The sequence below is a fragment of the Ciona robusta genome, chromosome 13 (assembly GCF_009617815.1).
Source record: "Ciona robusta chromosome 13, ASM961781v2".
NCBI classification, from domain to species: domain Eukaryota; kingdom Metazoa; phylum Chordata; class Ascidiacea; order Phlebobranchia; family Cionidae; genus Ciona; species Ciona robusta.
This window is the reverse complement of record NC_143247.1, coordinates 3,167,831-3,193,410: the sequence shown is the minus strand read 5'-3', so window position 1 is coordinate 3,193,410 and position 25,580 is coordinate 3,167,831. Positions and strand designations below refer to the sequence as shown.

The following is a 25,580-nucleotide window of genomic DNA, read 5'->3' as shown; positions in this document are numbered from 1 at the left end:
GTTTTATATGTAGTTATAATTTTTAAAAACCCAGTGGAAACTATAGATTGAGCTATTAAATTAAAAAGTATTGTGTTTTAGACAGAATCGGGGCTGCTGACGTACGCACTATATTATACAGTAGATTTGTTCGGAAATCGAAAGGAATATGAGATGGCAATTTGGTTTCGTTTTTATTCTGGATGTTAGTTTGATAGTTTGCTGTGGTGCAACGCGTTCAAGTAAGTAATATATCTGCGCATGCGCACTGTGGTTTGACAAGCTGTGTTATCACATCCATATACAGTAGGGTGAAGGAAGACAGGACACCTTTAGCACGTAACATATAAATATCCTAATCGTTTATTTAGCACCAATTAACAACTTTTGTTTAAAACACGATAAGGATATTTGGTTATTATGTGTGAAAGGAGTCCCATCTTCCCTCACCCTACTATATATAATACAAGCCTTGCGCATTTGCTGGATAGCTTTCTCGTAGTATGAACGTATACCCTGCGACACAGACTAACAAACTCTTGGCTGTAGGCTAAACTGAATAGTTCAAAAAGTAAATTGAAAAAGTACCAAGTTTACTTTTATGCATTTATTTTCAGCAATCTTATTGGCCAGTTTAAACACGTGATCATCATGCAGTATGATGTGTGGTTCAGGGAGTATGCACTCGTGTTTTATACAGGAAAAATGACGTCAATGATTGGCTTAGAACCAAAGTGAATCCTCAGCGAGGAGAAGGGGCCTGTAGCAAAAAAACAACATCTTTTTGATAATGAGAGGCAAACAAATGAATTAATGTACCGTGGCGACGACATTCGTTATAACACGGGTGTTGTATTTCGTACAGCTTGTGTCCGCTTGCAAGTTACTAATACGCCATCCAAATATAGTGTATTGATCATTCAAATAAAAAGCATCGTGTTAAAAGATAATAGCGCAACTTATACAGCGGTATTTTTACCGGGTTTTGTAATCTAATCGTGTGTTTTACTAAAATCTTAACTCTTACCGTCGCCCATACTTTTTAGAGAGCTAGTTAGTAGATAACGATTGTATGTTTCACCATGTCCAAGGAAAGGCTTCAGAATTTACTGTAGCAGTGTGCTTAGTGGGTTGGAAAAGCGAAGGAGTTGATAAAAAACCTTATACTTATTCATCGAAGCTTTATAAAACGTGCACGTTTGCAATATATAACAGTATATCGTTGGTATGTACAAGTATTTACAGAATTCTGGAAAACATTCTTTGGTTTCGACTTTTTGCTCGCAGTTTATTCCTGAACATTTCCAACGGCGAGTGGAAACCCCCGAACCACACGTCACACTGCATGATGACCACGTGCTCCAACTGTCCAATGAGCTTGCTGCAATTAAATTCAAATAAATTGACCAAATGATCGCCAAACAAATGGTCGAAACCGAAATTCGCGGCCATACGATTTTATATTTATATGTTTACTACCTAATAGGGCAGAATAATAGAATGTAAAGGTGTCCCATCTTCCCTCACGCTACTATACCTTAAACGACACTTACTTACCGAAGCAAGTCACTGGCATTGCAAGGCAGGCCAACACAACAATCCTGATCGGTACAAACATTTTCCTCAAACTAAAACTAAACTCAAAACACCAAGGGGGTTTAGTATTGTTTCTCTATTCTATGTGTCCGGCAAAAATCCCCTGTTGGGCCCTGTGCGTTTATTTCTCAGGCTATCTATCCTATACCAGAGGCGCCTATCTGTATAAAGGCTTTGGATAATAAGCGAGTTTTCCTCGGCTCGGTGCAGATTTCACGCGAATAAACCGCCGGCTGTTCCGAACAACTTCCTATATAACTGTGGGCAGCTTTAGTGTATAACAGGTTTCCTAGATCTCCCAAAACGAAACTCAATACGTGTTTTATGTGTAGTTATAATTTTGGAAACCGAGTGGAAACTATAGATTGAGCTATTGAATTCAAAAGTATTGTGCTTTAGACAGAATCGGGGCTGCTAACGTACGCAGTTTATTATACAGTAGATTTGTTCGGAAATCGAAAGGAATATGAGATTGCGATTTGGTTTCGTTTTTATTCTGGATGTTAGTTTGATAGTTTGCTGTGGTGCAACGCGTTCAAGTAAGTAATGTATTTGCGCATGCGCACTGGGGCTCGATTTGTGCGCATGTGTTTATATATAGTTGGGTGGGGAAAGATGGGACACCTTTTCGTTTAGTTTTCTCTATTTATTTGGTAGTAAACAAAGGACATTCAATGAATTATAAAAGCGTATCTTCACGACTTCCACAGACCATTGTTAATTGTTTAAAACACGATCAGGGTATTTGGATATTCTGTGTTAAAGGTGTCCCATCTTCTCCCACTCTACTATATGTCAGAATAATTTCTCTTTGGTTCGGATTTCAAACGTACATAGGCCTAATTCTAATGAACATCACTTATTAGGCATGAAGTAACGGGACAGTCGTTATAACAAGGTGTCCTTCCATGTAACGGATTTAATAACCCGAACATATGTTTCAAAATTGCGTTACCTAAAATTGTAGCACGTAAGTTAATGTGGAAAGTTGGCCTACGCGTACTTATGTTTAACAAAACCTATTGTTTACCCGGTTTGTAACTACTTCGGTCGTCTGAACGTTTATTGTTGTATTGCAATTCTCACGCACTAGGGATTGTGCCAACAGGACGAACGCCTGGAACTTCCTCTTAAGTTGTATAAGCGTACAATAGCATATTGCAGCTTTGGTATATTATAGCTTTAAAACTGTAGCGCGTTGTAGCTTATAGGAACCGTAGGGGCGTAAGGTATTGTAATACACTAAAGAGAACATTAAGTAATTTGACGGGAAAATGCCAAGTTCAAATTAGCATTCACAGTGTTCTAATTTGTTTAAATAATCAGCGAATATTCGAGTTAATGTGCTATGTTTTGTAGCTGTTTGGCAATCTGGTTTATGTGCTAATTTGTTTAAATGTATTTGGCGATCATTTGGTCAATTTATTTGAATTTAATTACAGCAATCTCATTGGACAGTTGGAGCACGTGGTCATCATGCAGTGTGACGTGTGGTTCGGGGGTTTCCACTCGCCGTTGGAAATGTTCAGGAATAAACTGCGAGCAAAAAGTCGAAACCAAACCATGTTTTCCAGAATTTTGTCCAAGTAAGCAATAATCTGTTAACGCTTTTTTTGTATGGATTACCACTAAAGGTGTCCCGTCCTTCCCCACCCTACTATATGTACAATAGGGCGGGGGGAGATGGGACAACGTTTCATTCTACTTTCTCGTTCCATTTGGTAATAAACAAAGAACATTTGAAGAAATATAAAACTACATCCTCACGACTCCCATAGACCGTTGTTAATTTTTTAAAACATGATTAGGATATTTGGAAATTATGTGCTAAAGGTGTCCCATTTCCCCCCACTTCACTATATATATATAATATATACAGTGTCCCATCTTCCCCACCCTACTATATGTGTATGTACCACCCTATTACATTCTACAGGTTATATGACTTGGCCCAGATTACACTACAGCGGGACGATCGTATACGATGCAAACACAGTCAATAACAAGAGATGTAACTTTGATATTGAAAATTATCCCAACATTGCATTGAAAATAAAAGAAAAAACTGTTTACTTTGTGGTAAGTTACTAAGTTATAATCTGCATGTATTGTTTATTATGTAACTATGATATACATTTTGTTTAACCTTGAATTGGTTGCATTACTTTTCACAGGTGTTTATATAAGTTAAGTTGTATTTGACCGACACTTTATTATTTTTAACAGTTAGTTTTACAAAGTGTCAGCAAAACAATAACTTTGAATTGGTTGCACCACTTTTCACATGTGTTTATATAAGTTAAGTTGTATTCGACGAACGCAATATATAGTAAGGCGGGGCAAGATGGGACACTTTTTCATTCTATTTTCTCATCCAATTTGCTAGTAAACAAAGAACATTCAAAGAATTATAAAACCGTATCCCCACGAATCCTATAGACCGTTGTTAATTGTTTAAAACACAATCAGGATATTTGGATATTAAGTGCTAAAGGTGTCCCATCTTTCCCCATCCTACTCTTTATAGAAAACTTAACAAAACAACCATTAAATGCATATTTCATATCATAGTAAATTCACTTTACTTACTTTTCAGAACAAGACGATCCCAAGTTACAAATTCCAAGTCAATAACTGGAATCCTGATGGTAGTGGACATGTCTATTTCATGAATACTACAATCAAATCCATTTGTACAGGTCCCTTGCAATGCTCTACTACTGATACTATTGTTGGATCTGTGTTTAAAGGTAGGAGTTATTAATTGAACTGAACATGTATATTCTGTTCTTTATGGGTGAGGTTCAACAGTGGGCCATGCCATTGTGTCTGAAAATTAGGACAGAGTTGGCCCATTACCCCAACACTAAGGGTGCTATAACCAATTTGTAGGCACTGGTTTGGAGCGTTATCTGTTACGTATTTTGCCCAAGGACACATACGTCTCTTCCAGTATACAATGCAAGCGGTAACGACTGAAAAACACACTGTGGCATAGTGGATAGAGGCTTCGTATTGTAACTCAAGGATACCCGGTTCGATGCTCCTTGTTGATAGGAGCTGCTACCATTGTGGGCTTTTTTGTAAAATTATCCAACTTGCAAGGTTAACCTACACCACTAAGCTAACTTAAATTTATCATATTTCCCTACAGACACATCAAGAGGGCAATTGGCTACAATTGATGTAGATTTCCAGGTAAAGCATAATTAGTAAGTTAAGTTCACCATGTTATATCAGTGTGATACATAAATACATATAAATGTTACCTTGGCCAAGACACTTAACGTAACTGCTTTCCAGTGCTCACTAACAGGTTGTTTAAATTGTCAAATGTCAGCCATACATGAAAACAATCACCTACAAAGTTACGTACCTGGTAATTCGTAAGCGGGCATGAGGTTTAGGAAACAGAACACCCTATTATAATGACTGCTGTTGCACATAAGTTACATACATGGTAACTCGTAAGTGGGTACAAAATGTATGAAACAGAATATCTGTGCTATAGCGCTTGTAGTTGCTCAGCCATGCGAGGATAAACAAGTTACATACGTGGTAATTTGTAAGCTGGCATGAGATGTATGAAACAGGACACTGTGTTATAACAACTGTTGTTGATCTACCATGCGAGACTAAAAAAAGTTATGATATCAAACAATCTGAATTAACTTACATTTAAGGTGACTTCAGAAATCTGGGGCCTTGCTGTGGAAATCCCTGGTGTACTGAAAGCTAAGTATCTTGCTGGTGCAGACCAACAGAAGATGAACAGGATACCCCATCATCATTATGATAAAAAACTAAGGGGTTATGCCTATAATGGTATGGCAAGATTGAAAAGGTGAAACCTATTATTGTTTAAAGCTTTAAATATGAAAAATTATAGAGTTAAAGTACTTCAACAATTATGATACCATATTAGAGTCTTATATAACTTTACATTTTCATTCACAGTAAACTAGTTGACCTTCAATGGTCAAGCTCTTACTACAAGCAGTTGTTCCGTAACGCAACCGAGCTTAGTGTGACGATCGTCATAGATTTATATAACCATTTCTCTTTCTCTGGAAGAGTGTCTGGGGTTATTGGTAAGCTAGCTAGTACATCATGTGTATCTGAAGCTTAAATATGAATGAATGTAACTTGTTTTTACCTGCGTGGCAGGGCAATGACAGTAGTTGTAATATTGTATTGCTGACGATGGTAGCAGCATCAAGGCCAAACTGTGGGCGTGTGTGTCATTGGGCAAGACACTTAACCACAATGGCTCCAACCCAGTGGTCGCTTTTGACCAACACACAGAAAAACGAACGCCCACTAAGTTACATCTGTGGTAACTCGGTTACGAGGTGTATGAAATAGAACACCTGTGTCATAACGACTGTAGTTGCCCTGCCATACAGAAACGAAGAAATTAACATTCATTCACACACGTAGTAAAGTCAAGTAGTTCTGCAAAAATCTCTATACTAACCCTACACCTCTTGCCACCACTTCCTAGGTCTAACATCTGATGATGATCCAAAGGAGACATCAGCGGGTCGAATGATGAAGTCCCAGTTACAATCGTTGCCCGCCCCTTTCTTTGTCAACTACAAACATAAGATAATCACATTAGATTTATCATCAACTTTAACTGGGAGGGAAGATGGGACATTTATTACAAAAGGATACGATATTGGGTTTAAAATAAACTGCAGGTAATTGGTAGAACCAAGAATGGCTTGCGTTAATACATGTTGAATGAATGAATGTAACTTACTTTATCCTCGCGTGGCCGGAAAACGACAGTCGTTATCACACGGGTTTAACCCCCATGCCAGCTTACGAGTTACCATGTATTACTTTGTGGGTGATTATTTTTTTCCGATTTTTTTATGTATGGCTGATAATTTGGACAACCCATTAGTAACCACTGGGTTGGAGCAATTGTCGTAAGTGTCTTGCCCAAAGACACATACACACACAATGTTAGCAGCGACGAGCCTTGAACCCATTGCCTAATGGTTACAGGCAGACGCGCTAACCACTATGCCACGGCGCCGGACTGTTAGAACTGGTAAACATAATTGTCGGTCAAATACAACTTAACTATAACTATACCTGTGAAAAGTGGTGCAATCAATTCAAAGTTATTATGCTCTAACGTTTTAAAATAAACTGCAGGTAACTGGTTATATAAACATATGTTAGAACTGGTAAAAATTATAAAGTTTATTGTAGACATTTTGTAAAATCACAAAAAATAATTACAAAGTTACATAAGTGGCAGTGCTCCTAATGGATTACAGGAGGTATATGAAACAGAACACCTGTGTTATAACGACTCTAATTTCCCTGCCTGCAAGGATAAATAAGTTATGCTCATTTATTCACGCCTGTCAAAAAATTGTGAAGTGTCAAGACCTCAAACATATAAAGTAACTTTACTTCTTATTCCAGATTCCCATTATCCATATATATAATAGAATACCCTTTATTAGAATACAATAACCTTTTTTACCCTTACAGTATAAAATAACCTGACTTTATCCAGGTTTCCATTAGTGTATGCTACCCATATATGCCAGAACAAGATCACAACTAAAAAAGGAGAATCCGTGTCCCTTATTACAACTAATGGTTCGTTCTCTTCACTTTACCTTGATGAAGCTGGCCGATTTTACAAAGTGTTTGCTGGGATAGTAGATGTTGATATATCCCATATGAGCACAAGGGATATGAACCTGTTAAAGTATCATGAAGTGGTGATAGTGCAGAAACATAACGATCAATGGTAAGGTTCTTGTACTTCATAGAAATTTAAAGTGTTGATATACTTAATGCTGCAGTGGTTGTATATGGCCAAGGTCCTATAGCATGAAACTTAAGATTTAGGGCAAAGTTGGCCAAGAGTCGGGATAGGGTTATTGTGCTTATATAAAGTTATAGGTTGGTAAAGGACTTATTACTACAGTGGTAGTATATGCGAAGGCCGAAAGCCCTGCAACATGGTTCTTAAGATTTATGCCAGAGTTGGCACATTACCCCAACATTGTATAAACACATTCTATTCTATATGGGTGAGGTCCTATGTTATGAGTTTTATAGGTTATGGGTTTTTTTTATGGGAAGGCCGAAGGCCCTGCAACATGGGTCTTAAGATTTATGCCAGAGTTGGCCCATTACACCAACATTGTATAAACACATATTTTTTCTATATGGGTGAGGTCGTATAGTATGGGTTTTAAGATTTAGGCCAGAGTTGGCCCATTACCCCAACTCTTTATTTGCTTATTCTATTTTATATTGGTAAGGTCCTACAATGTGGCACAACATGGAACCTGGGAGTTACAGGCTTATTACAAATGCCACTAGTACTGTTAATATAAGGTGTATAGCAAAGTATTTCTACAGCAAATTGAGACACAATTAAACATTATATTGTTTATAAAACTACAACTTTACTAAATAATTTCTTACATTATTTAAAAAGGAGAATAGTGATTGCGGGCCAAATTCTACAGTGGATTTCTAAATTTGGTCAAATTCTACAAAAATTAGACATTCTATTGTTTAGAAACCTTTAACAAAATTACAGATATATAGATATATATATATATATATATATATAATTATTCAACAGGAAAATAGTGATTGGAGAATTCTCTAAAGGGGTCCAGGTCGGAATATTCAGTAAAGTACAATTAAGATTGAACCTGGGCCAGTCAAAGGAATACGTTTCGTATATTTCAAGGTTTAATAAACCTCTTCCAAACACACAAGTTAATATTGAAGTTTGTCCAGCTAATGCAGCGGTTATATGCGGGCAGCCTTCATGCAAATTGTAAGTACCTTTACTGGGATTTGAACCTAGAATGGTATAGTATATTAAATTTAACCCAGTGGTCACTGATTGGTTGTCTAAATTAGTAGCAATACAGAAAAATATTCACCCACAAAATTACATAAGTGGTAACTTGTAAGCAGGCACGAGGTATATGAAACAAAACACCAGTGTTATAACGACTGTCGTTGCCCCACCATGCGTAGATAATTAAGTTACATATGTGGTAACTTGTAGGCTGACACGAGATGTATGAAACAGAACAGCCATGTTATAACGACTGTCATTGCCCGTCATGCAAGGATAACTAGGGTACATTCATTCAGTTTACAAACTTGCTCTCGCTTACATTACAGGCCTTTATCTACACCCAGAGATGCTTTAAAAATTGAAGCTTTGTCCCCACTCACAAATAGCAAAGGATTGATAACCCACAAACTAACTGCAGTTAAGAGTCCTAATGGTTTGCGTGGGTGCGGACTAGATGGTCAACTGTATATGATGAAAGTACAAGCAGAGTAAGATATGTAAATGTATATTGTATGTATTTGTGGGTGGGAACTTGAGCGACTTATCCATGGTTGCCCACAGTCGAGTTGCTGAAGCTATTGCAGTGTGTGGATAAGCAGACATGACTTTTGGTTGGTTTGGTCATTTATATCCTTGTGCGTGGGAACTTAAGTTACTTATCCATGGTTGCCGCTCCCATGCCCACAGTCGAGTTGCTGAAGATATTGCAGTGTGTGGATAACCAGACATACACTTCTACTCCTAATTACATTTTAAATGATTTTGGTTATGCAACTTTATACACTACACCTTGCATTCTAGTGTTAGCATTGGAGGGCAGATGCATTCATATTTGAACGGGTATTTTTGTGGATCCAAATCAACTTTCTATGAAACTGTTCTGTGGCCATTAGTACGAATATATGATGAGACACCTGTCCCAGTTTGCCCCACATGGATGGATGTTAGAGGTGGGTAGGGGGTTTTGGTTAGTAAGGTTACTTTAGTAAGCATAAGGTTGCAACTCAGTAGTCACCAAGGGGTTCAAATTTAAGAAAATTCCAAAAAACTACCTCCACAAAGTAACACTAACATACTTATAATGTTGGCATGAAGTGCATGAAACAGAACAGTGAGAACACCCATATGATAATAACTGTGGTTGCCCCGCCATACGAGGATCGCAAGTTATATTCATTCATGTAGTAAGTTTAACAGCAAGAATTGGCAACTTGCATTAAATATATGTTTTAAACAAAACATATATCTATTTTATATATATATATATAATCAAATTTGGTAGACTCTTATATATATATTTAAATAACTACTTCTGGACAAGAGTCATATAAAAGCTTAAGAACATAACTGAGTTTAATATGAGAAAAACTAACTCATACAGATATACATAGCCAAGCCAAGATTACTGTACCTTCAAAATGTACATACTGTAGCAGTAGCTTTCAGTATGCTGCTCAAGAATGCAGCCAAATACATTTATCTATGAACCCCACATGTTTAAGCAACAAATGCTATACATACTATACAGGTATCTTCACACAGTACTACAACCTATACCCTGTCATGTGGAAGAATGGAATAATTAACCTTAGATCTTACGATGATGTGCGAAGGAGAGAAAGAATGTTAAAAGCCGCCATGTTTGAGACTGACTTCTCAAACTCAAAGTAAATATGTCTGTCTTGATCTATGCGGGTTGGGTTGAAACTTTAATGCTGTTTTTACATGGGAATGCCAGGACTTAAGGTTTAGGCCAGAGTTGGTCCATTACCCCAATAATGTATATGCACATTCTATTCTATATGGGTGAGGTCCTGTATGTGGCCTATGCCAGGACTTGGAAATGATAAATTCTGTGCGTAAAGTATAATATGAAAAGTCTGTGTTAGTTTAAAACAGCTACAAGCCACTCAGTAGTTTATTTAAAAATTTAAAAATTTTTATTGTGACAACATAATGTTGCTTGTTACATAACAACGCATGATTATGACAGATACATGCCAGCTTCACGTGATTTATCGCTGAGTAAGCAAAAATTAATCTGGAACTGGATGCAATGTGGAATGAAGTATGGGAATGAAACAAGAGATGCATTAGGTAAGATATAGTGATTGTTGAAAAAATTATTTGATTGGACCAATATACAGGTGTTAGCTGTTTACCTTTTTATACTCGTATGACGGGGCCATTACAGTCGTTGACAAAAAAACAGAAATGATTGATACGGATAGGAACAAATTAAAAAAAAAAAACTATTTTTATTAATGTAGTGAGTACTGGGTAGTGACAGATATAGAATTGTAATAGCATAACACGGGTGTTCTGTTCTATACATAACCAGCTTACGGGTTACTACAAAAGTTACTTTGTAATTATTTCTTGAGATTTTACGAAATGTCTGCAAAACAACGAACTTTATAAACCATATAAAGTGTAACAACTGATGTTTTTACAGATCCTGATATTTGTAGTCCAAGCAAAGTAAATGAAAATCTCATTCATTTAAAAAAACTTCTACAAAAAGCGGTATTCCTTGAGCTAACCACAATCCCCCCATATTTCACTGCATGGTTAAGTTTACAAACTGAATATGCAAGGAATCTTAAAGTAGCTAATGTCCTCAAATCAATTTATACTGAAGAGATGCTTCATATGTCACTTGCCGCAAACTTTCTTAACTCAGTAAGTTGATGCCTAACTAGATACAAAGGTTAATGGTTGCACAATCTGTATACAAGGGTACTGGGTTCAAATCCTGTCTAGGGGACCAAGGATTAGGATTATGTGTCTTTTGGCAAGACACTTAACGGACATTGCTACGACTTAGTTGTCACTTAGAGTTTGTGGCACCCTGAGTGTTGGGGTAATGGGCAACCACATAGAATAGAAGATAAACCCGAAAATTCAGTAGCTTTCGGTATTTGTATTTTCTAGTCTGTAAACATTATAAAGTCACAATAGATAAAATCCTTAACACAAGTAAGTAAAACATGGGTTGTGCCAACTGTGGTCTAAATCTCAGGTCCCATGGCATGCCACATCTAAAATCCTAGAGTACTTTCCTTATAAATCTACAATATAGTCCGGCGCCGTGGTATAGTGGTTAGCACGCCTGCCTGTAACCCAGAGGTAATGGGTTCAAGGCTCGATGCTGCTACCATTGTGGGCGTATGTGTCTTTGGGCAAGACACTTAACGGCAATTGCTCCAACCCAGTGGTTACTAACAGGTTGTCCAAATTATCAGCCATAATTACCCACAAAGCAACATACAGGGTAACTCGTAAGCTGGCACGAGGTGTTAAACCCGTGTGATAACGACTGTCGTTTTCCGGCCACGCGAGGATAAAGTAAGTTACATTCATTCATTCATATCCTTATCACAACTTGCATAACTTTTATAGATAGGTGGGACAGTGAAGTTAGCTGACATGTGGAATATACCAATCTACCCCACACAGTTAGCAGAGGGCGGTTACTATGATGTAGCACCTCAAGTATTGGTTGCATTGAAGTCATTCTCTATTGGATATGTTAAAGATGTCTTCATGAAAGTTGAAAAACCATCGCCGGCGAAAGAAAGAAATGTAATTAGTTTATATTTTATGTCATATTTGTTATGTTCTGTAAGTGTGGAAAGATCTTCTGGTATCTGTTTTGTGATCTTAAAGGACCAAAATTTCGTCTGCCATTCTGCAATACATTATTAGGGTTTGCCTCTTGCCCACGAACACCCATGCCAGCAATAGCAGCGTTAAGCCTTGAATCCTTTACCATTGGGGTAATGGTGTGCTATCTAAAAGCTTTTCCACAACTAAATTATACCAAGGTTATAGTGAGACACTTCAATGTCCCAAGATTTAGGTGGCTTGTTCCATTACTTCCAACATGGCTGATTATATTCTTTGTTTATTTCAGGATTTATTTGAAATAGTTGGTTTATGGAAGATGCTCCCTACTGCCTCTAGTGACCAATTTACAGCCAACATGGACCAGCTGATCAAAGAATATGAAGCACAATATCAAGATGTCAGTGACAACCACGAAACTTTAGATGCCACGGAAAAGTTACAACTTCTACAGAAGTGGCACGCTGTCAAGCAATCAGCTGCCAGACAGTTAAAACCTTCACCAAATCCTATAAATACAGTAGGGTCTTTGTATACACAAATATTATCAAAAACAATACTTTTGGAGTCATGCGCTAAAATTGATGGGTTAAACAATAAAGGGCCTGGAACTATATTTGTAGGCGATCCAATTAAACAGTTAAATATGTCATATTGGTATAATCCCGTGAAGAAAAGTAAATTAGAAGAAACAGCAAAGTTTTGGAGTTCTGAGATGTCAAAAGAAGAACTCGTCCTCAACGAAAGACAAACAAGTTTTAAGATCAAGAGAGTTGAGCGAGATTCTTTTCCTCCAGGATCAGATCTTGTCTCTCCTCTTTTCCCCATCACTGATCTTAAGTCTGCCATTCAAGGAGTTGTTGAGATCATTTATCAGGGTGAAGGGGGAAGTCCATGTTCACCCTTTAAGTCAGCTAAGCCTGGTGGGACTCTGTCACTCCAGACTTCTCATTATGTGAAGTTCATGGAGATTGTACATGGTCGGACGTTGGTTCAAATGAAAAGACCATCGGTTGACAGTGGGATATCCTGTTTGAACCTCACACTTTTCGACTGTCCAAACAAACTCAAAAGTGATGAAGCTTTCTGCTTTGCAGGGGATGAAATAGCATTTTATGAAGATGGTGTATGGCCAATAGTAAGCAACCCCACACCAACCATGTACAAACCAGGGACAGATGCTCACCATTTTAACCATCAGTTTAATATTCAATACACAAGATTACTTTTCTGTTTAGAATCTGCATTTGGTGGAAACCCGTCTAAAATGCGGTCATGCATGAGCTACATGTACGACCTGATAATCACGGGCAAACGGTTGGTCAGATCACCAGTGGGTGTCACTAAAGATACATTTATTACGCAACCACATTGTTCAAACTGCCACGCTACGCCAACTTGGGATTTGTTAAGAGATATTGACCAGCAGTTAGATTTGCCACTAGCTCCTGGATAAAACACATTATGCCATAATACCTGTGTGTATGATAAATTAATTGCTATAATACTTGCGTTTATGATGGAACAATTGCCATATTACTTGCGTTTATGATGGAACAATTGTCATATTACCTGCGTTTATGTTGGAACAATTGTCATAACACTTGTGTTTATGATGAAATAGTAGCTACAGATCTGCATTTGGAGGATATTATTTATTTTCTCTGTGATGAATTAAGTTATATGTGCAATAAATCATAATTTTGGCTTGGCGATTTAATTTGTTTTTCTTATTTATCAATAACTATCAAATTAGTTATAATTCTTAAAATTCTACTCTATTTGGGTGAGGTGCTAAACTAAAGCAAGACAAGCCATAGGGCCTGAGATCAAACCAGATTTTGCCTGTTATATTAACATTGTATATGCACATTCTATTCTATATGGGTGAGGTCCTACAGTGAGGCATGCCATGGGACCTGGGATTTAGACCAGAGTTGGCCCATTACCCCAACATTGTATATGCACATTCTATTCTATATGAGTGAGGTCCTACAGTAAGGCACGCCGTGGGACTTGGGATTTAGACCAGAGTTGGCACATTGTTCCGACCAAAAATCAGCTATACGTGCTGCGCTGGTAACGAATCCTACATTAACCTCTAACCCCTATTCCCACAGTCCCACCAGCCCCTGCCCACTAACTCCCAACCTCTAACACTTTCCACCAGCCTAATCTGTAACGTACTGGCGAATTCTTCACTACTGTAAGCATAGAGTAAGTAAATGGTAATGTCCCTACTTTGAGAATGACAAAATGTCACGCTACTACCCAAATATCGAATAAAATGCATCTCAGTTCCGTTTTTATGCACACAGATTGTAAGAGACTAACACGATTAATCTGCTACTACAAATACACATGTATGTTATAGTACAACTTTATTATATTCAGCAATTAGTAATACGTACACTTAATTACACCGCCCAACCCCGCAAATTATGCGTTGTACTGTGGGGTAAGATGTGATAATTTTAGCAACTAATTCTAAATCCTATATTTCCTAATTTCCTGTTAGCCTACTGTTGACAAACCTCTCTTAAAGGCGTGAGGATACGGTTACATGATTCTATTAATATTTTTTGTTTACAACCAAATGGGACGAAAAAGGAATGAGAGCACGAACCATCTTACCCCACCCTACTGGACCATCTTACACCACCTTTATTGTAAAATCTAATACCCGTTGTCTTTATAATACTGGGCTCTAGCCACTACATCGCTAGAGTAGTCATCCCCAGTTGTACCGACGTCCATGTTATCATAAGACCACACGCCCCCAACACCTATATTATAAGCGCATATGCCGCCTTTTAAGTCCATGTTTTGGTCCCAAGATGGAAATTTCGAAGATATTTGTCCAATATTAGATATAAGGATGCCAGTGCCTTGTAATATATGGTCAAGAGATGTAGGGCCGCCTTGTATGGTGTGGTAACGATCGTCGACCTGAAGATAATGTAACTTAGTCGTAAGAAACACTGGTCCCGTGGAATCAACGCGTTGGGTCTTATACATTAGAGTACAAACATATTGCCATGTTTATCTTCATGCTCAATTATATTGGGATATCTGTCCGGCGCCGTGGTATAGTGGTTAGCGCGCCTGCCTGTAACCCAGAGGTAATGGGTTCAAGGCTCGATGCTGCTACCATTGTGGGCGTATGTGTCCTTGGGCAAGACACTTAACGGCAATTGCTCCAACCCAGTGGTTACTAATGGGTTGTCTAAATTATCAGAAATACATAAAAAAAAAGAAAAAATCCAAAAAAAATAATTACCCACAAAGTAACATACATGGTAACTCGTAAGCTGGCACGAGGTGTTAAACCCGTGTTATAACGACTGTCGTTTTCCGGCCACGCGAGGATAAAGTAAGTTACATTCATTCATTCATTCATTCATCTTCTCATGCATATTCACCCGCAAAGTTGAATACGCGGTAACTCGTAAGCGAGCACGAGGTGTATATGAAACAGCACAACCGTGTTATAATGACTGTCGTTGCTTCGCCGAACAAGGATAAAAAATAAGTTGCATACGTTGTAACTCGTAAACGGGCACGAGGTGTATGAAACACAACACCTGTGTTATAACGACTACTATAACGACTACCATTGCCCCACCATACGAGGATAAATAAGTTACATTCGTGGTAATAACTCGTAAACGGACACGAGGTGTATAAAACAGAACACCGGCCGTGTTTTAATGTATGGAACAGAACATCCATAAAGTTAAACAGTTATAGCATAGCATAGTTTACCTGCATTAACCCATACCCATGCCCGTCACTACCGTAGCCATTAGAATTAAGAGCTGCCCCTGCACGACTTTCACGGCTGATGATACCTGTAAACATAGGTTAACGTACTTATATAGTTCACCCAGCATTATAGCAATAAACCCACCACAGGAGATATATGTGTCACATACGTGTATAGATTTTATAGTAGGGTGGGGGAAGATGGGGCACATAATATCCAACTATCCCGATCGTGTTTTAAATAAAAAAATAACGGTCTATGGGAGTCGTGAGGATACGGTTTTATAATTATTTGCATTTTCTTTGTTTACGACCAAATGGGAGGGGAAAATAAGAATGAAAATGTGTCCTATCTTCCGCCACCCTGTTATATACCATTAAACTCATATGATATACGATGGGGTAAGACGGATACCGGTAGCACATCACATCCCATATTTCCTAATCGTGTTTTAACAATTAATAACGACCTTGGAATCGTGAGGTTTTGGTTGTACTATTCTGTAAATATCCTTCAACAAATGGGTTGATAAAAATAGAATCAAAACATGTACCACCTTACCCCCATGTAAATGCGGCCCATTTTACCCCAACCGCTTATGTATATCCTAACCTGCAATAATAGCAGCGTCCATACAAAGTTGGTAACCGGCTTGTTCAATCTCGTCTTTGTATTGGGACATCCTGTTAAGATCTGTAGCGGCCAATTGACGAGACGCTGATATGCCTATACATACAATAAATTTATAAGCACATTGTATTCTATATGGGAGAGGTTCTACAGTGAGGCACGTCATAGGACCTGAGATTTAGGCCAGAGTTGGCCCATTATCTCCAACACCCAGGGTTTTTAGGCTATGAGCTACAGTTGGGTTATTATCCCAACATTGTATATGCGTGAGATCCTATATTAACGTTTTTCACACTTACCGCAATATCCTAAGTTATCTTGACTCGACGTGGTGCATGAAGCACCAGTGGTGTCGGTATTGTAGATGTTGCCATAGCAACCGAAGGCCCCACCTGCAAGACATATAATATAACTAAATTACGATATATGTCGACCTATTTCGAATAAGCCTTAGATTCTTTGCGTTTAAAGTCTTATAGCTAGTTGTTTCTTAACCAAACGCAGCCCTTTGTACTTTGTGTCCTTAGACAAGACACTTAACGGCAATTGCTCCACCCCAGTGTTCACTAATAAGCTGTCGAAATTTCCAAAAAAAACAGACAGAAATACAGTACCATACAAAGTGTGGTAACTTGTAAACTGACACGAGGTGTATGAAACAAAACACTCGTGGTATAACGACCGTCGTTTTCCGCCCACACGAGGACTAACAAGTTACATCCATTCAATATAACAGGGCTTACCTGAACTTGCCCCACTGCAACACTGCCTTGATGAAGGCCCTCCACACTTTCCAGATGAATAAGAACCACTACAGTAGTTTGAATTATCTTGACATTTCCCACCACTTTGAGTGCATTGTGAGTCACAGCATGAAGCATAACTATTCTCGTTTGAGATGCCTAAACAAGTATACAGGTTATATTATCTGTATTCGTATATGGTGTGTTAATTCTATTAATAACATAGGCTACACTTGTAATATGAGAGCCATTAACAGCTTTATACTTACAGATATATGTATAGGTGGTTAATATTTGTATTCGTATATATAGACAGTAAGCATGAGGTGGACGAAGCCACCATGTATGGTGTGCAACACCCGTGTATTAAACCCCTTGGTTTCCCACCCGAGGATAAACATAAAGTTTTCTAACTCGACAGTGAACATAAGGTGTATGAATACACCATGTGTGTCTGGTGTATAAGAATACACTTATGTTATAACTCGACAGTGAGCATGAGGTGTATGAAGCCACCATGTGTGTCTGGTATATAAGAAGACACCCATTTTATAATTTGACAGTGAGCATAAGGTGTATGAATACACTATGTGTGTATGGTGTATAAGAAGACATCCATGTTATAACTCGACAGTGAGCATGAGGTGTATGAATCCACCATGTGTGTCTGGTGTATAAGAAGACACCCATGTTATAACTCGACAGTGAGCATGAGGTGTATGAATCCACCATGTGCGTCTGGTGTATAAGAAGACACCCGTGTTATGACTCGACAGTGAGCACGAGGTGTATGAAGCAACCATGTATGGTGTGCAACACCCGTGTATTAAACCCCTTGGTTTCCCACCCCAAGGATAAACATTAAGTTTCCTAACTCGACAGTGAGCATGAGGTGTATGAATCCACCATGTATGTCTGGTGTATAAGAAGACACCCGTTTTATAATTTGACAGTGAGCATGAGGTGTAAAGGAACACCACATTTAGCATCCTATACACTTACAAGTATTATCGCATTCCTGGCAGCACTTCCTGTTCGAATCCCCGTCACATAACCCTTGTTCATAACCAGCAGTGCATAAGTAGTAACGATAATCTAAACACGTCCCACCATTGCGTGTGCATGCTAAGTCGCTTGCTACACCTGTAATGCGAATAATTCAACATATAGTATAACATACATTCGAATATAGCTTATAATACAGTATAGCTAAGTTGAAATTATTTAAACAAACGAAGAGTTCGGAATAAGCAAGAAAACGCAAGATATAGTGAGGTGGGGGAAGACGGGACACTTTTAGCGCATAATATCCAAATATCCTGATCGTTTTTTAAACAATTAACAACGGTTTATGGAAGTCGTGGGGATACGGTTTTATATTTCTTTGAATGCTCTTTGTTTACTACCAAATGTGACGAGAAAATAGAATGTTAATGTGTCCCATCTTCCCCTCCCTACTATATATTTTATCAGTAGCGTGTTTAACGACTGTCGTTTTGTTGCTAATTCTCTTCTCTTCGTTTTGTTATTAATCTGATATTGGCTATTGTGTTCAAAGAATATGTTAACACACAAGACTGCTACAGTGAGAATCAAAACAAATATTACGTTATATTAACTACTTACATATTTCAATCAAAAGGCAGATAACCAACAATTGCTTCATCTTGAACAGTTAGTTCCGCTAGTGAATCTTCTTTACCGAAGTGCGGTTTGTTTCGTTCGATATAAATAGACAGATACGTGAGAACAACACGCGTGTTCAAACATTGCAACTTAGCGTTCGGTATTTTACTTCGGCGTAAAATACAGGGCAAACAAAGTAATTGTAGCCTATATAGTAGGGTGGGGGAAGACGGGACACCTTTCGCACTTCATATTCAAATATTCTGATCGTGTTTTAAACATTTAACAACGGTCTATGGAAGGCTAGAGGTTACAGTTTTATAATTCTTTGAATGTTCTTTGTTTACTACCAAATGGAACGAGAAAATATAATGAAAAAGGTGTCCCATATTCCCCCACCCTACTATATATATAAGGTTTGGGCAATAGACATGGCTTGCAGTAGGACCTCATCCACATAGAAGAAATCCACAGTTGGTATATTTCGCATGGCTTTTCAGAGTCCCCAGAGACCTGCCATGTGTTGGACTCACCATAGGTTTACCTAAAGACAGACACATTTCTATTTTTACATACGTAGTAACTCGTAAAAGCGAGCACGAGGTGTATGAAACAGAACACCCATGTTATAACGCCTGTCATTGCCCCGCCATGCAAGCATAAACAAGTTACATACGTGGTAACTGATAAGCGGGCGCGAGGTGTATGAAACAGAACACCCGTGTTATAATGACTGTCGTTTCTACTCCATACAAGGATAAATAAGTTACACTCATTAATTCATATAAACTTAGGCCGAAAGATCGCAAAGACTTCAATCTAAGACAAACAACAATTACAATAAACGAGCATTTCCTCATTCCCTATATTAAGCACAAGTTTTAGAATTCCAGATAATTTTCGAATACCTATTAACTGCATGCCTGCGCCTTACAATGCATTCTCCCTCGCTTCTTGGAGAAACGGTAACTCTAATTTGCAATTTAAATACTCCAGACACATGCGTTTATATACGGTGTACCATAATCTAGATCTATAACTAGACGGTGAGCATGAGGTGTATGAAGCCACCATGTATGGACATGTTAACAACGGGAAATTTTCATATTCTACACTTATAACTTAACTCGACAGCGAGCATGAAGTGCACTCGGCAATGAGAATGAGATATTTATAAACACTCGACAGCGAGCATGAGGTGTATGAAGCCACCATATATGGTGTACAAATGACAACAAACTACTAAATTATATAGGTTGTATTTATTACCAGAATCGCCAATATCCTGCCACCATTTTACCACCTATTACATCATAGCTTATAATCATTTCCCTAATACCCGTTGTCTTTATAATACTGGGCTCTAGCCACTACATCGCTAGAGTAGTCATCCCCAGTTGTACCGACGTCCATGTTATCATAAGACCACACGCCCCCAACACCTATATTATAAGCGCATATGCCGCCTTTTAAGTCCATGTTTTGGTCCCAAGATGGAAATTTCGAAGATATTTGTCCAATATTAGATATAAGGATGCCAGTGCCTTGTAATATATGGTCAAGAGATGTAGGGTCGCCTTGTATGGTGTGGTAACGATCGTCGACCTGAAGATAATGTAACTTAGTCGTAAGAAACACTGGTCCCGTGGAATCAACGCGTTGGGTCTTATACATTAGAGTACAAACATATTGCCATGTTTATCTTCATGCTCAATTATATTGGGATATCTGTCCGGCGCCGTGGCATAGTGGTTAGCGCGCCTGCCTGTAACCCAGAGGTAATGGGTTCAAGGCTCGATGCTGCTACCATTGTGAGCGTATGTGTCCTTGGGCAAGACACTTAACGGCAATTGCTCCAACCCAGTGGTAACTAATGGGTTGTCTAAATTATCAGAAATACATAAAAAAAAAGAAAAAATCCAAAAAAATAATCACCCACAAAGTAACATACATGGTAACTCGTAAGCTGGCACGAGGTGTTAAACCCGTGTTATAACGACTGTCGTTTTCCGGCCACGCGAGGATAAAGTAAGTTACATTCATTCATTCATCTTCTCATGCATATTCACCCGCAAAGTTGAATACGCGGTAACTCGTAAACAGCACAACCGTGTTATAATGACTGTCGTTGCTTCGCCGAACAAGGATAAAAAATAAGTTGCATACGTTGTAACTCGTAAACGGGCACGAGGTGTATGAAACACAACACCTGTGTTATAACGACTACTATTGCCCCACCATGCGAGGATAAATAAGTTACATTCGTGGTAATAACTCGTAAACGGACACGAGGTGTATAAAACAGAACACCGGCCGTGTTTTAATGTATGGAACAGAACATCCATAAAGTTAAACAGTTATAGCATAGTTTACCTGCATTAACCCATACCCATGCCCGTCACTACCGTAGCCATTAGAATTAAGAGCTGCCCCTGCACGACTTTCACGACTGATGATACCTGTAAACATAGGTTAACGTACTTGTATAGTTCACCCAGCATTATAGCATTAAACTCACCACTGGAGCTATATGTGTCATATACGTGTATAGATTATATAGTAGGGTGGGGGAAGAAGGGGCACCTTTAGCACATAATATCCAAATATCTTGATCGTGTTTTAAATAAAAATAACGGTCTATGGGAGTCGTGAGGATACGGTTTTATAATTATTTGCATTTTCTTTGTTTACGACCAAATGGGAGGAGAAAATAGAATGAAAATGTGTCCTATCTTCCCCCGCCCTACTATATAGCATTAAACTCATATGATATACGATGGGGTAAGACGGATACCGGTAGCACATCACATCCCATATTTCCTAATCGTGTTTTAACAATTAATAACGACCTTGGAATCGTGAGGATATGGTTGTACTATTCTGTAAATATCCTTCCCAAATGGGTTGATAAAAATAGAATCAAATCATGTACCACCTTACCCCATGTAAATGCGCCCATTTTACCCCAACCGCTTATATATATCCCAACCTGCAATAACAGCAGCGTCCATACAAAGTTGGTAACCGGCTTGTTCAATCTCGTCTTTGTATTGGGACATCCTGTTAAGATCTGTAGCGGCCAATTGACGAGACGCTGATATGCCTATACATACAATAAATTTATAAGCACATTGTATTCTATATGGGAGAGGTTCTACAGTGAGGCACGTCATAGGACCTGAGATTTAGGCCAGAGTTGGCCCATTACCCCAACATTGTATATGCACATTCTATTTTATATGGGAGAGGTTCTACAGTGAGGCATGCCATGGGGGCTGGGATTTAGACCAGAGTTGGCCCATTATCTCCAGAGTTGGCCCATTATTAAACACCCAGGGTTTTTAGGCTATGAGCTACAGTTGGGTTATTATCCCAACATTGTATATGCGTGAGATCCTATATTAACGTTTTTCACACTTACCGCAATATCCTAAGTTATCTTGACTCGACGTGGTGCATGAAGCACCAGTGGTGTCGGTATTGTAGATGTTGCCATAGCAACCGAAGGCCCCACCTGCAAGACATATAACATAACTAAATTACGATATATGTCGACCTATTTCGAATAAGCCATATATTCTTAGCGTTTAAAGTCTTATAGTTAGTTGTTTCTTAACCAAACGCAGCCCTTTGTACTTTGTGTCCTTAGACAAGACACTTAACGGCAATTGCTCCACCCCAGTGTTCACTAACAAGCTGTCGAAATTTCCAAAAAAAACAGACAGAAATACAGTACCATACAAAGTGTGGTAACTTGTAAACTGACACGAGGTGTATGAACCAAAACACTCGTGGTATAACGACCGTCGTTTTCCGCCCACACGAGGACTAACAAGTTACATCCATTCAATATAACAGGGCTTACCTGAACTTGCCCCACTGCAACACTGCCTTGATGAAGGCCCTCCACACTTTCCAGATGAATAAGAACCACTACAGTAGTTTGAATTATCTTGACATTTCCCACCACTTTGAGTGCATTGTGAGTCACAGCATGAAGCATAACTATTCTCGTTTGAGATGCCTAAACAAGTATACAGGTTTTATTATCTGTATTCGTATATATCGTGTTAATTCTATTAATAACATAGGCTACACTTGTAATATGAGAGCCATTAACAGCTTTATACTTACAGATATATGTATAGGTGGTTAATATTTGTATTCGTATATATAGACAGTGAGCATGAGGTGTATGAAGCCACCATGTATGGTGTGCAACACCCGTGTATAAACCCCTTGGTTTTCCAGGATAAACATAAAAGTATCCTAACATGACAGTGAGCATGAGGTGTATGAATACACCATGTGTGTATGGTGTATAAGAAGACACCCATGTTATAACTTGACAGTGAACATGAGGTGTATGAATACACCATGTGTGTCTGGTGTATAAGAAGACACCCATGTTATAACTTGACAGTGAGCATGAAGTGTATACCATGTGTGTCTGGTGTATAAGAAGACACCCGTTTTATAATTTGACAGTTAGCATGAGGTGTATGAATCCACCATGTATGTCTGGTGTATAAGAAGACACCCGTTTTATAATTTGACAGTGAGCATGAGGTGTATGAATACACCATGTGTGTATGGTGTATAAGAAGACACCCATGTTATAACTTGACAGTGAACATGAGGTGTATGAATACACCATGTGTGTCTGGTGTATAAGAAGACACCCATGTTATAACTTGACAGTGAGCATGAAGTGTATACCATGTGTGTCTGGTGTATAAGAAGACACCCGTTTTATAATTTGACAGTTAGCATGAGGTGTATGAATCCACCATGTATGTCTGGTGTATAAGAAGACACCCATGTTATAACTTGACAGTGAGCATGAGGTGTATGAATACACCATGTATGTCTGGTGTATAGGAAGACACCCATGTTATAACTTGACAGTGAGCATGAGGTGTAAAGGAACACCACATTTAGCATCCTATACACTTACAAGTATTATCGCATTCCTGGCAGCACTTCCTGTTCGAATCCCCGTCACATAATCCTTGTTCATAACCAGCAGTGCATAAGTAGTAACGATAATCTAAACAAGTCCCACCATTGCGTGTGCATGCTAAGTCGCTTGCTACACCTGTAATGCGAATAATTCAACATATAGTATAACATACATTCGAATATAGCTTATAATACAGTATAGCGAAGTTGAAAATATTTAAACAAACGTAGAGTTCGGAATAAGCAGGAAAACGCAAGATATATTGAGGTGGGGGAATATGGGACACTTTTAGCACATAATATCCAAATATCCTGATCGTGTTATAAACAATTAACAACGGTTTATGGAAGTCGTGGGGATACGGTTTTATATTTCTTTGAGTGCTCTTTGTTTACTACCAAATGTGACGAGAAAATAGAATGTTAATGTGTCCCATCTTCCCCTCCCTACTATATATTTTATCAGTAGCGTGTTTAACGACTGTCGTTTTGTTGCTAATTCTCTTCTCTTCGTTTTGTTATTAATCTGATATTGGCTATTATGTTCAAAAAATATGTTAACACACAAGACTGATACAGTGAGAACCAAAATAAATATTACGTTATATTAACTACTTACATATTTCAATCAAAAGGCAGATAACCAACAATTGCTTCATCTTGAACAGTTAGTTCCTCTAGTGAATCTTCTTTACCGAAGTGCGGTTTGTTTCGTTCGATATAAATAGACAGATACGTGAGAACAACACGCGTGTTCAAACATTGCAACTTAGCGTTCGGTATTTTACTTCGGCGTAAAATACAGGGCAAACAAAGTAATTGTAGCCTATATAGTAGGGTGGGGGGAGACGGGACACCTTTCGCACTTCATATTCAAATATTCTGATCGTGTTTTAAACAGTTAACAACGGTCTATGGAAGGCTAGAGGTTACAGTTTTATAATTCTTTGAATGTTCTTTGTTTACTACCAAATGGAACGAGAAAATATAATGAAAAAGGTGTCCCATATTCCCCCACCCTACTATATATATATATAAGGTTTGGGCACTAGACATGACTTGCAGTAGGACCTCACCCACATAGAAGAAATCCACAGTTGGTATATTTCGCATGCCTTTTCAGAGTCCCCAGAGACCTGCCATGTGTTGGACTCACCATAGGTTTACCTAAAGACAGACACATTTCTATTTTTACATACGTAGTAACTCGTAAAAGCGAGCACGAGGTGTATGAAACAGATCACCCATGTTATAACGCCTGTCATTGCCCCGCCATGCAAGCATAAACAAGTTACATACGTGGTAACTGATAAGCGGGCGCGAGGTGTATGAAACAGAACACCCGTGTTATAATGACTGTCGTTTCTACTCCATACAAGGATAAATAAGTTACACTCATTAATTCATATAAACTTAGGCCGAAAGATCGCAAAGACTTCAATCTAAGACAAACAACAATTACAATAAACGGGCATTTCCTCATTCCCTATATTAAGCACAAGTTTTAGAATTCCAGATAATTTTCGAATACCTATTAAGTGCTCGCCTTACAATGCATTCTCCCTCGCTTCTTGGAGAAACGGTAACTCTAATTTGCAATTTAAATACTCCAGACACATGCGTTTATATACGGTGTACCATAATCTAGATCTATAACTAGACGGTGAGCATGAGGTGTATGAAGCCACCATGTATGGACATGTTAACAACGGGAAATTTTCATATTCTACACTTATAACTTAACTCGACAGCGAGCATGAAGTGCACTCGGCAATGAGAATGAGATATTTAT

General features: G+C 38.4%; 3 protein-coding genes across 4 annotated transcripts; 1 reads left to right on the top strand and 2 right to left on the bottom strand.

Moving 5' to 3' along the window:
* Positions 1-2: 2 nt before the first annotated feature.
* On the top strand, positions 3-13,776 carry LOC149725850 (uncharacterized). 2 transcript variants are annotated; one of them, XM_089891356.1, is made up of 17 exons: positions 3-221; positions 3,018-3,161; positions 3,512-3,654; positions 4,172-4,325; positions 4,730-4,773; positions 5,259-5,419; positions 5,533-5,666; positions 6,080-6,278; positions 7,115-7,354; positions 8,204-8,404; positions 8,761-8,922; positions 9,236-9,384; positions 9,963-10,101; positions 10,428-10,531; positions 10,890-11,116; positions 11,837-12,019; positions 12,351-13,776. In XM_089891356.1, exons 1-17 carry the CDS (start codon positions 149-151, stop codon positions 13,515-13,517), a joined length of 3,624 nt encoding a protein of 1,207 aa, XP_089747482.1. In that variant the 5' UTR covers positions 3-148; the 3' UTR covers positions 13,518-13,776. The 2 variants fall into 2 exon arrangements, with proteins under 2 accessions (XP_089747482.1, XP_089747481.1); XM_089891355.1 differs by lacking the exon at positions 3-221 and adding an exon at positions 1,471-2,114.
* Positions 572-19,627, bottom strand: LOC149725849 (lysozyme g-like). The gene is made up of 15 exons (XM_089891368.1): positions 18,827-19,627; positions 18,203-18,343; positions 17,201-17,359; positions 16,757-16,849; positions 16,440-16,553; positions 15,827-15,912; positions 9,846-15,010; positions 7,221-7,304; positions 6,053-6,170; positions 5,732-5,970; positions 5,519-5,642; positions 5,252-5,392; positions 4,845-4,935; positions 4,165-4,313; positions 572-1,360 (listed from the first exon to the last, which is right to left on the bottom strand). The coding sequence occupies exons 1-7, from the start codon at positions 18,864-18,866 to the stop codon at positions 14,738-14,740; spliced, it is 906 nt and encodes a 301-aa protein (XP_089747494.1). The 5' UTR covers positions 18,867-19,627; the 3' UTR covers positions 572-1,360; positions 4,165-4,313; positions 4,845-4,935; positions 5,252-5,392; positions 5,519-5,642; positions 5,732-5,970; positions 6,053-6,170; positions 7,221-7,304; positions 9,846-14,737.
* A 442-nt stretch (positions 19,628-20,069) lies between these two features.
* On the bottom strand, positions 20,070-25,546 carry LOC149725848 (lysozyme g-like). The gene is made up of 7 exons (XM_089891369.1): positions 24,408-25,546; positions 23,784-23,924; positions 22,692-22,850; positions 22,248-22,340; positions 21,816-21,929; positions 21,200-21,285; positions 20,070-20,431 (listed from the first exon to the last, which is right to left on the bottom strand). The coding sequence occupies exons 1-7, from the start codon at positions 24,445-24,447 to the stop codon at positions 20,159-20,161; spliced, it is 906 nt and encodes a 301-aa protein (XP_089747495.1). The 5' UTR covers positions 24,448-25,546; the 3' UTR covers positions 20,070-20,158.
* Between the last annotated feature and the right edge of the window lie 34 nt (positions 25,547-25,580).

What these genes read in the sequence shown, in the direction of transcription:
- LOC149725850 (XM_089891356.1), top strand. Translation starts at nt 149, where the DNA reads ATGAGATGGCAATTTGGTTTCGTTTTTATTCTGGATGTTAGTTTGATA. An exon ending in CACATGGATGGATGTTAGAG is followed by an intron (nt 9,385 to 9,962) that starts GTGGGTAGGGGG and finishes CATACTATACAG; the next exon opens with GTATCTTCACACAGTACTAC. An exon ending in TGAAACAAGAGATGCATTAG is followed by an intron (nt 10,532 to 10,889) that starts GTAAGATATAGT and finishes ATGTTTTTACAG; the next exon opens with ATCCTGATATTTGTAGTCCA.
- LOC149725849 (XM_089891368.1), bottom strand. Translation starts at nt 18,866, where the DNA reads ATGAAGCAATTGTTGGTTATCTGCCTTTTGATTGAAATAT. An exon ending in CCAGGAATGCGATAATACTT is followed by an intron (nt 17,360 to 18,202) that starts GTAAGTGTATAG and finishes ATACTTGTTTAG; the next exon opens with GCATCTCAAACGAGAATAGT. An exon ending in AGATAACTTAGGATATTGCG is followed by an intron (nt 16,554 to 16,756) that starts GTAAGTGTGAAA and finishes TTGTATGTATAG; the next exon opens with GCATATCAGCGTCTCGTCAA.
- LOC149725848 (XM_089891369.1), bottom strand. Translation starts at nt 24,447, where the DNA reads ATGAAGCAATTGTTGGTTATCTGCCTTTTGATTGAAATAT. An exon ending in CCAGGAATGCGATAATACTT is followed by an intron (nt 22,851 to 23,783) that starts GTAAGTGTATAG and finishes ATACTTGTTTAG; the next exon opens with GCATCTCAAACGAGAATAGT. An exon ending in TTGCAGTGGGGCAAGTTCAG is followed by an intron (nt 22,341 to 22,691) that starts GTAAGCCCTGTT and finishes TATGTCTTGCAG; the next exon opens with GTGGGGCCTTCGGTTGCTAT.